Source organism: Quercus suber, unplaced genomic scaffold, assembly GCF_002906115.3.
Source record: "Quercus suber isolate HL8 unplaced genomic scaffold, Cork oak 2.0 scaffold_13, whole genome shotgun sequence".
In the NCBI taxonomy this organism is placed as follows: domain Eukaryota; kingdom Viridiplantae; phylum Streptophyta; class Magnoliopsida; order Fagales; family Fagaceae; genus Quercus; species Quercus suber.
Genome location: NW_027069478.1, coordinates 1,931,889 through 1,943,437, shown reverse-complemented (window position 1 = coordinate 1,943,437; position 11,549 = coordinate 1,931,889). Strand labels below are relative to the sequence as shown.

General features: G+C 34.2%; 1 protein-coding gene across 1 annotated transcript; it reads right to left on the bottom strand.

Annotated features, from left to right (window-relative positions):
• Positions 1–7,125: 7,125 nt before the first annotated feature.
• On the bottom strand, positions 7,126–9,651 carry LOC112009717 (F-box/LRR-repeat protein At3g58900-like). Its single transcript, XM_065780435.1, has 4 exons — positions 8,526–9,651; positions 8,276–8,416; positions 7,902–8,178; positions 7,126–7,535 (listed from the first exon to the last, which is right to left on the bottom strand). Exons 1-4 carry the CDS (start codon positions 9,483–9,485, stop codon positions 7,519–7,521), a joined length of 1,395 nt encoding a protein of 464 aa, XP_065636507.1. The 5' UTR covers positions 9,486–9,651; the 3' UTR covers positions 7,126–7,518.
• Positions 9,652–11,549: the final 1,898 nt, after the last annotated feature.

Here is an 11,549-nt window from a genome sequence, read left to right as displayed (position 1 = left end):
ATTTTTATCGATTTTCTTGGGTCATCATATTGTGGTGTTATTTACTTTTCCGTATTTGTGCATTATATGATTTATGCTTGTTTAACCTAAATTTGAATAATAAACCTAAGCAATCTCTTGGTTAATATATTAAGTTAAACAATCTGGTTTAAGGGGTCTAAACGAACAAACAAATAGTATCAGAGCAACTTTGCTCTTGTTTTTAGGTTTCTGAACCTAGAGTGGATCTGTGACCCCTGCTGTCATGGATTTTGTGTCTCGCTTCTTGAAAGCAACTAGGATGAGAATTGAATCTATTTCATCTTGGACTATATGGCTTTTTAAATGTGCTAATCCTATCCTTGAATATATACGTATAACTACTTCTTTCAATAATTATGTTTGTTATACTACTTTAATTGCTTTAAAGGCATGTGATATCTGGATAGTGGTTGTTCCAGACACATGACAGGTAAAAAAGCTTTATTCAAGACTCTTTTTGAAGGAAAGATTGTACTGTCACCTTTGGAGATGGAAGCAAGTCAGTTATTCGAGGTATTGGAATAATAGACATTCCAGGGCTGCCTGTGTTTGAAGATGTGTGGTTCGTGGATGGGTTGAAGGCGAACATGCTGAACATCAATCAAATATGTGACAATGGACTGAATGTGCTGTTTACTACATATGAATGTGAGATACTTGATGATAGAGGTGACTGCATATGTGTTGGAATAAGAACAACTGATAATTGTTACGGTATAAAACCAAGCATAAATATAGGACCAAAGTGGGCCGAATGAGCTGAATTGACTAAAGTGGACCGAAGTAGGCCAAAATGAACTGAAATCTAGCTAAATTCACAAATTCTCTTCACCTATGTATTGGTCAAAATCATATCTCAAACTAGAAATATGAGTACAAAAATTCAATTGTGCATGAGGAAGGTAATAGGCACTACATAACATTTGTCTTGCAATACTACCTCATTTTGAATAACTCTTGGTGATTAACAAATAAAAGGTAAATTAAAATATTGGCTCTTGTTTTTTGGGGAGCAATTTCCATTGTTACGTATCTGCATCAAGCATGATACGAATAGGTGGCATTGATGGTTTTCCTAGAGTGGGTGTTCAATACTTTAAGGGAAATAGGTTTTTTGCAGTTTTTAATTTGAAATCATTTTAAAAAACAAATGGTGGCATTTCATGGCATCTACTTGTATTTCTAGCTTGTTAAAAATTCAGTAACGTTTTGTTATATTTTTTTGGTAAAAATCTAGTAGAGTTCCATACCAATAGTGTGTCATGAGACATGCAACGTGATCCTTACCATGCTTTCATGGTGATGATTTGATAACATTTTGTCTTATCTTCACGGCAAAAAATTGGTAGAATTAAGCTTTAGGTGCATCATGGTAAGAAACTCTACCATAGTGCACTGCATTGATAGCTTCCTATGTGGTGCATGTCGTACGTTGTCCAGGCCTCTTAAACATCAAATGAAACAAACATATTTAAGTATAAAATCTTGAAAAAGGAAATTCCTTAGATCATTGCTTAACAGATTTGAAAAGTTAGGTAAGGCCACTTGTATGCACCAACTCATGAGATGTGATGCAATTACTCTATGGATTATACATGAATAATTAGTGATCTACTATGTGAAACCCTAATTGCAAGTTCAAAAACACATAAAAAAGACATTAAAGTAATTCAGTTAGCATCTTATACTGTTTAATTTGAAGCAAAGGTCAGTTTAATGGTTTATGTAATTTTTATCGTGAAATAGGTGCAATCGAGTAGCTTTCGAGTGTTTTGCCATTTCTCTAGTAATTTTGGTGAGTTTAAGAGTTTTTTTCATAGTTTCAATGGAGTTTAGGGTTTATCTAGCATTTCTGGTGGTATTAGGGGTATATTAGTGTGATTTAGAGTTAATTTGGTCATTTGGGTTATCTTTAGGATATTTTGGTAATTTCTATGGAATTCAAGGTTAATTAAGTAAATTTTGAGGTTTTGAAGTTAGTCTGGTCATTTTAGTGTTAATTAGGCTTAATTTGGTGATTTTGAATATCTAAAGGGAGTTTTGGTAATTTCCTAAGGTTTAATGATATTTTGTAATTTCCATCAAATTGGGGTAATTTTGGTATAATTAGAGGTATTTGGTTATTCCCTAAAATTTTGTAGCTTTTTGGTAATTTTATTAATTGTAGAGAAATTTGTGTAATCATCCTAAAGTGTAATGACCTAAGTGTGATTTTGGAAGTGTAGGGGCTTAAGTGTAGATATACCTCACTCTCTCTCACTCTCTCGCTGATTGGCCTACCCATCCCACTGCCATCCATCCTACTGATGGCCTGACCGTCCCCCGATCTAAACCTCCACGCTGTCCATCTTGCCGCCGGCCTTACCCATTAACTCGCCTTTGTCCATCTTTCTCTCCACCGTCAATCGGGCCAATCTAATCGTCCTTACACTCCACCGCCTCCACCACCATCTTCCTTTATAGCCTTCGCAACCATCCTCGGACTCCTCCCCTCCCTCAGCTGCCTAACACATCCCCGATGGTATAGCTTCCCCTCTATTTTTTTTCTTTTATATAAAGCAATCTGTTTACTTGGAGAATTTAATTAATCTGTTTATAGGACCTAGAATCCGTTTGTATTTTGTGTTATTTATGGAGAATTTTAATTCTTTACATGCTTCCCCTCTATTTGTTTATGTTTTTTTGGTTTCTGGGTATGAGTTTGGGTCATGTTCAGGTCGACATAATTGACCTGTTTAATAAACGAGTCGTATTTGGGTTCAACATGTGAACTCGTTTGACTTGTTTAGCTTATAAAGATATTAGCTTTTGTTATTATTACTTAATTTATAGTTGTAATTATACGTTTATTACTATATTTATGGTTGTAATTGTATTTTAATTTTAGATATATGGGAATTGATAACATGTTATTCAGCTTAGTTATAACCTATTAATCAACCAAGTTATTAAATGGGTGATTTGTATTAACTTTACATAACTTGTTAATTAAATGGATTAAACATGTTGTGTCTGATCAACCAGTTTAATAAATAGGCCGTGTTAGGGGGTTGAGGATTCCTAACACGTTTACTAAACGGGTTAGGTTCAGATCAACCCATATAGCCGAATACTCATGGGTCGACACGACATAAACCCAACTTGTGGACACAAATTGCCACCCCCAGTTACATTACAATAGTTATTGATGGATTTTTAATCACTATTTATGGAAATGAGAGCAATAGCAACAAGACACATATCAAAAGTAATTAAAATAATTGTCAAAGGATCAGATATAAATAGAGAGACACACTTTGATACAAGACATGCACATTGTTCTTAGAATCCGAAGGTTATTACTTCATACTTCTAAGTGCATTAGACTCACCATGCATGAATTAGGCTTTGTAACTTAATGAGCTAGACTATATAACTTAGGCTTTTTGTAACTTAGGCTATAATTAGGGTGAATTGAGAAGGCGGAATTAAAGAAAACGCTAGAGAAGAAACATCAATGCATACAAGTGGATCTTGATTTAAAACAATTGGTTGCCTCCAGCAGAAAGTCAAGGCAATTCAACATAATATCCAAACAAAATCTGTTTTGTATAGAATGGGTTTGCGGAATAAATTGTTTTGATAAGTAATCAACTTTATTGCAGGAACATACTTGTTGACACAATTAGAAGCCCCCGTTTCAGTTGCACTACATTAACTAATAGGTCCTTCATCAACTATCTAAGCATATCAAAAATAGCAGACACATTGAGTGAGCCAGATCCTAAAGATTTTAGGCATATCAAGAGGTAGTAGAAGCATATTTATGAACATTCCATTCTCAAAATTCAAAAACCTGCTAGTTATCTTACGAAGGTCTTCTACATATTGGTTGCAACAATTTCTATCAACCAAGGAGGTTAGAGTACTTTGGCTAGTTGATCCTCTCTCTCTCTCTCTCTCAAAATAAGAGCAAACCAAAAAAACAAAATCATTAACAACCAGAAGATAGTAATGTCACTTTAGCACCTAAATAGTGCCTATGACAAACATAAAGTATTTGTAACAGGATCATTTGCAAACAAAAAATATTTGTAACCTACCTTCAAAATTAGTTGCTAAGTACCAGTTCAAGTTATAAACCTCCGTCAAAAGTAGGTAGACATGTCTTTGACTGCCTTGGGAACCAAGGACGGAGCCAAGAATCGAATCTTGGGGGGGCAAATTTAATGTAAGCTCATTCACTTTCATTATAACGCTACAATAAAGTATTACCAATTTCATTGAAGTAAAACTTTTATTTATTTATTTATTTTTAAGATGCTTCGTTATTTTCATGTCTTACAAATATACTTTACTAGAAATTAATCCCTAACAAAAAAAAAAAAAAAAAAAAAAAAAAAAAAAAAAAAAAAAAAAAAAAANAAGTGCCAGTTAAATTGGTTAACTTCGAACTTCAATCAGACCAAACTTTTGTACATGGAATTGGAAGGACAAATAGAACCAAAAAGGATGCATTGCCCCACATGATTATAAATATGTACACAATATACGTCAAAAAGCTTGTACTAAATAGAGTCCTAACAAAAATGAAGATAAAAATGGACTCTTACCTCTTTGTGACCAGGTAAAAATTCAAGGAATTTAGCGCTTTTTAGTGCGCTAAGAAGCTTGAATACCAAATCTCCATAATGTATCTTATGCTCAGAAACCCAAACCTCATAAGTGCCAGGATTTACAATTGCTTCAACTAAGTTGGGTAGATTTTCAATGAAAACGAAGTTCCCCAAATCACCATTAAATCGAAAGAAGTTGAGTACTAGGGCGTATATCTCAAATTTGAAATCACGAACGTAGGTTTCAAATGATTCCAACTTGATTTGTAAACGTTTAAGGGTAGGTACGTTTATTTTAAAATTGATGGCACCATCCGAATCTTCTCTTAAATGACGCAGTCAAATCTTCGGGGGCTGGGCAGCCAGATAAGAGCCTCGAGAAAGAGTCGTCAGATCTATATAGAATCTTGTGGAGACAAAATCTTGAGGCTTGGTAATTGAAAGGAAGGAGGATGATTAAGCACAGTATCGATTCTTAGTTTTAGTATCGAAACTGTTTTGCATGTAAAAATGCAACGGGGCAACTCGAAAAGTTTTTCATCAAAATGATAAATCTCGAGATGAAATTGTTTGGAGGACATTACGCGCTGTAACGGTGTGGACTCATGTGTCAAGATGGAAAGGGTGACAAGGAAATAGAACTGTGAGGCTAAAATTTGGGAGCAACGGTGCTTTGTGTTGAGCCAAAACACTGTACAATATGTGTGGGATCTTCGTAAAGCTCTTCGAATCATGTCTAAAGCTGTTAACGTTCAAACATAGGGCGCGAAATAGAAAATGAAGCAAAATATGAACTACCATCTGGTTTTTTTTATCTATTTAATTTTTATTGTTAATATCCAAATACTTCATAGACTGTATAAGACTACAAAAGTTCCACTATCATTCATTCATTTATTTTCATTTTTCAATTTATTATAATTTACATTTAACAATTACATAGGAAAACAATTATGATGGTCGAATTTTGGCTATTGATTACATTCCAAAACTTGGCATTAAATTAATGAATAGGGAAGTAATTTTAGATTTGGTATTAATAAAGAATTGTGCATTAAAAGTAATAAAGATGGTTTGATGACTTCAAGAAAATTTACTTGTTGTAAAGAAAGATTTAGAACCTCTTGAGAGATGGTGGAAAAAAGTACGAACAAGTTGAAACAAGAACAGGTTGCAATGCTTATATGATATTCGATAAAGAAAAGGTGAACATGTGTTTATAATTAGTCTTGAGCTCACCATAATTAGTCTCCATATTTCACAATGTGCTCATATCATCATCACATCACATCACATCATAGGGAAGAATTGTATTATTTTTTACACAATAATTTTTTAAATAATGGGAAGTATTATACCTTGGCTCCTACCACTAATAAAAAAATTTGAGGGGTCAAAGTAGTATTTTTTTTTTGTTTGACTATACTTGTAAATATATTATATAATATGGGGAATTAAAGGAATTTTAAAAAATTTGTGAGGCTATCGCCCCCAAGTATACATGTGGCTTCGCCATATTGTGTGTAACAGGCGTGTGTAATAGACATTGCCCAAACTCTTTATCACAAAAACTCTAGTTTAAGCTCTACTTCTGACAACAATGTCAAACAGGTACTAACTCTACATTGGATTCAAGCATTCTTCCATTCAATTATGAAATAGCTTATAATGACTCGTCCAGGGAATGCTGCAAAGGAAACAATGAGGAACAAGAAATACAAAAGGAGTGGATATTCTTTTGAGGCCAAAAATGCAGCAGGAGTCAGACTCTTTGAAGGTTGCAATAGCTTGAATGCATATTCCACCCCTTAGCAGGTCAAGAGGTCACTGTGGAAGCGGTCATAAAAGCAAAGGAGGTGGGATTCATCAGTAAACTAGTTGTGTTAACTAATAGTAGGAGCACAAAGAAGATATAGAAAGGTACTGGAAGAGCTAATTGGAGAGAGCACGTTCTGCTCAATGATCTGAAGACCCTTGCGCAACAGGGAATGGTGCTGACCATCAAATCTACCCCTACCAGTATTTTGGACACCACCTACAACAATTCCATTTTCACATCCAAGGAGTCTATACATCATATTTGGGTTCATCCAGACTTGAGTAATAAATAATAACCCTATTTATGACGGGAGTTTGGTCTTTTGTGTTTTTTGGCTTTGCTCTGTTTTGTAACTCAGTTGCAGTTTTGTTGTGTTTCCATGCTGTATCTCTGTTGTTTCTGGACTGTTATCATTCAGTACATATATAAAAATAAGAAAAAAGTTTAAACTACAGAGGACTATCCCAATTATGAGATGGCTGACAACATAAACACTATGAGCTAAGATCTAATACTTTATGTAAACACTAACTAAGCATATCAAAATAGCAGACACATTAGCATTAGAATTACAACATTTTGGGTCAATAACCTTCCTAGTCGAAACACACACATTTAGAATACGGGCGTTTAAACAGCCCAAAAATGGGTTCTAAAGATAACTAAATATCATTTTTTTTATAAGTACTAAATATCATCTTTTTTGCTCCCTTTAATTAGTGAGTTCTGACCCCATGGGGCGGGGAAAGGGGAAATTCAAACTAGTAACCTCCTTATAAGCTGTGGTCCCCAACTGATTGTGCTACCACAGAAGTTCAATTATAAACGAAGGACTTGCAAGTATTTAATAAATACAACTAATAATAAGGCAGAAGCTCCCAAAAAGATTTAAAATTGAGATCTTACCCTACTATTTCGTCTACACATCCGAAAGTGCAACTTACTACATCTAACCCCCTTGGAGTACATAGAATACTCTAGTCCCTGCATACATACCTTATGAACAATACATAAAGCATTCAAAACTGGGCACATGGTCAGGACAAGTAATGGAGATGCCACGTCAATAGAAGTTGCCACCAATTACACCAAAGAGCTTTCTGCAAGAGTACAAATATTCGCGAAGATTGATTATTATTTTTCTTTTTGTCATAGAAAAAACTAAATTTAATAGGAAAAGAGTATTTCAAATTTTATTTTTCTTTTTTATTTTATTAGAATGTTAAACATGCACCTTGTGAGTCTTGAACCCAAAATCTTACCCACCATCCTATTTTCAAGGAAGAAGGAAGTGCCAATTGAGCTAGAGCTTCTTGGTAGTACTTCGAAATTTACAATTGTTTCTTTCAAAATATAACTATTGATGTCACATTTTTTTATAGAAACAATCAATTATTTTGCCATTTCAATTGTCATAGTTAGGCAACAATTTGAGTCTACTAGAAAGATAAAATATTGTAACATACCTTCAATAATACCTAACTCAACTGTAAGTAGACATGTTGATGACTGCCTTGGGAATATTGATAGTTTCTTGAGATCACTTTCCTTCGAATGTAGATCAGAAACTTTAATTGTCACTCTCTTCAAAACTCTTGCTTCCATTAAAATATATTTTATGAATTCGACTTCATGTTCCAATTCTTCAAATCCATTAAAATTAAAAGTTGTAAGGTGCGATGACAAACAACCAGGACCATCAGGTGGCTCCATCCAGCATAACTGATTTTTATAGTAATAATCCTGAGGACAACATGCACAGTACAGTAGTAGACCATATAAGTTAAGGGAACATTAAATTAATTAACCATATTTCGATTTTCTTATTAACTAAACTAACCTTATCAATAACAAGAACTTCTAAGTTAGGAGCCACCACAAGCAAGGATTGTAGCACGTGCCAGTTAGTTCGAGTAACTTTAAAGTTCAATCGGACTAAATTTTGGAACATGGAAGGATAAATAGAACCAAAGCCGATGCACTGCATTGCAAGATTATAAACATAATAACATCAAAAAGCTTACTCCTAACAATTCTCAACAACCAAAAAACAGAAGAAAAACATGACAAAAGATAAAATGGGGTCTTACCTCTTTGTCACCAGGAAATATTGAAAGAAACTTGGCATTACTTAGTGCTTTAAGAAGCTTGAACACCCTATCTCCATAATATAACCGAAACACACGAATCCAATCGTTATCTGCGGAAACATTGATACGTGCTTCAACTAAATTGGCTAGTTTTGCAAGGAAAATGATGCTGCGCAAATCGCCAAAAAAATGGAAGTACTCGAGAACTGGGGCATATATCTCAAGTTTGAAGTCAGGGAGTTCATTGAAACATGACACAACCTCGATATGTAAACGTTTCAGAGTAGGTACGTTTATTTTAAAATTAGTTACAATGTAATTATCATCTCTCAGTACTTTCAAATCTTCGAGGCTCGGGCAGGCAGAGGCAGAGCAGAGGCTCGAGAAAGAGTAGTGGGATGTATAACATATTTCGTAGAGACCCATAATCTTTAAGCTTGGGAGTTGAAAGGAAGGAGGATCGAGCTCGATTTCGCTGCGACATTCCAGAGACACTAATGTTTTGCAATGAAAAACGGCATGGGGCAGTTCGAAAAGTTGTTTACTCTCAATATGAAGATCGAGTTGCTGGAGATTACGCGATATGGCGGTGTCGATCCATTTGTCAAAATGGGAAGAGTCACAAGGAGAATGCCATGAGAGGGTGAAATTTGAGAGGATGGGTGTCGTGTGTTGAGCTAAAACACTGTAGAGTATGCGTAGAGGCGAAACACTGTGACCTCTGATGGATGTATCGTGGAGATCGATTTTTGGGACGAGAGTCCAGAGTGGCTTCCACCTGCTCGACAAAATGCCTGTTACGATGGCTTCGTTGGTAGGAAGAAAACAAAGGATGTGGCAAAGAAGAGAGTCCGGTAGATTGCTGATTCTGTCAATACTGCCAACCGCTGTGTCTTTGTCCGGGGAGAGTTTCATTCTCTTGCATTTTGACACCGATTGATTAGCAGCTGAATCGGCCATCCAGGTGCCGCAACAAGGTTAGGGTTTGTAGAGAATTGAATTGGAGTTTGGATTTGGACTTCACAGCGTAGATGGAAGTAAACAATCTGAACTGAACCGCTCAATCTTTTTTATAAGCCTTTCTAAGCCACACCCACATCCAACTTACCGAATGGGCAGATGCTGTTTGATTTGTGGTTTTTTTTAATTATTTTCAATTTTTTTATCAGGTTATTCTATTATTTTAGGGTCGTAAATAAACTAAACAGATAATAAATAGCTTAGGTTTAATTTGATAAAAAATTCTATTTAATTTTTGTATATAAACTAGTTAAGCTTGAGCCTTAAGATCCGTTTGGATAAAACTTATTTTGCTGAAATTGAAAACTAAAAATACTGTACAAAATAATATTTAAATGTGTGAATAGTACTGTGGGACCCAATTTTAATGAAAAAATTGCTGAAAAGTGAGATTTGTGGGTCCCGTGCATTGTTCACGGGACCCACGAAACTGATAAAAGGACTGAAAAGTCAACAATTGCCGGCTTCTGTTCATATGAAGAGTAGCCGTTGTCCCCTAAACGAGTGCGCAGCAACAGGGGGGAAAAAAAGGTGAAGCAGCGTAAACGCAAACGCAAAAGTTGAATCCAAACCCAGCCTTAATTTTAGGTTTGTCTAATAAATGATTTGAGCCAAAGTAAAAAGTAAAAAAAAAAAATAATAAATGTTCATGAATAAGCTCGTGAACAATAAGACTCGATAAAAAACAAGTTAAGCTTAGGCTAATTTATGAGCTTGGTAATAAGACTGATATGAACTTGAAAATTAAACTAATATTTTACTACGGTTTTAATTAATTGGGGTTTGGAGCCACATGGTTAAATCAAATAAGCTTTACAATGTACTTATATTGTATCTCAAGCTCAAAAAGTTTGATATTGAGCTTAAGCTTGTGCTCAACTTGACTAATAAATCAAGTCAAACCAAACCGAACCCAAGCTTTTGGACCATTTGACAAGCTCAAGCTCAAGCTCAAATAGAGTTTGAAAGCTTAGTTCAAGCTCAAGCCAAACTTGAACATTTTATATTTGTTGTTGAGCCGAATTGAAACATTCAATGCTCAACAAAGCTCGATTCATTTATAAACCTATTTATTTATTTTTTAAATGTAATTTATATATTAAAAAAAAATTAGAAGATATGCTAGTCATAGTCTATTATGAGTACATTGTTAATATGTGATGGAATATCCTCTATTCATACTGAAAACCAATAACATGTCTAGCATGTCTACCTAATTTTTTATTTTTATTTTTTAGAATCATGTTCTCGTATAGATATATATATATATATATATTTATATAATATAGATAGATATGTTTTTTTTTTTTTTGTTACGGTTTTAATTAATTGGGGTTTGGAGCCACATGGTTAAATCAAATAAGCTTTACAATGTACTTATATTGTATCTCAAGCTCAAAAAGTTTGATATTGAGCTTAAGCTTGTGCTCAACTTGACTAATAAATCAAGTCAAACCAAACCGAACCCAAGCTTTTGGACCATCTGACAAGCTCAAGCTCAAGCTCAAATAGAGTTTGAAAGCTTAGTTCAAGCTCAAGCCAAACTTAAACGTTTTATATTTGTTGTTGAGCCGAATTGAAACATTCAATGCTCAACAAAGCTCGATTCATTTATAAACCTATTTATTTATTTTTTAAATGTAATTTACATATTAAAAAAAAATTAGAAGATATGCTGGTCATAGTCTGTTATGAGTACATTGTTAATACGTGATGGAATATCCTCTATTCATACTGAAAACCAATAACATGTCTAGCATGTCTACCTAATTTTTTATTTTTATTTTTTAGAATCATGTTCTCGTATAGATATAGATATATATATATATATATATATAAAATATAGATAGATATGTTTTTTTTTTTTTGATAATTCGATAATTGGGGTTTGGAAAATTTGAACTCTAAATGTCTTTGTTGAAAACACCAAAAAGTGCCAATAAGTTGAGGTACTAGGCTCTTGCCTATATGCTATATCTATAGAGGATAAAGTTTGGTTGTAGA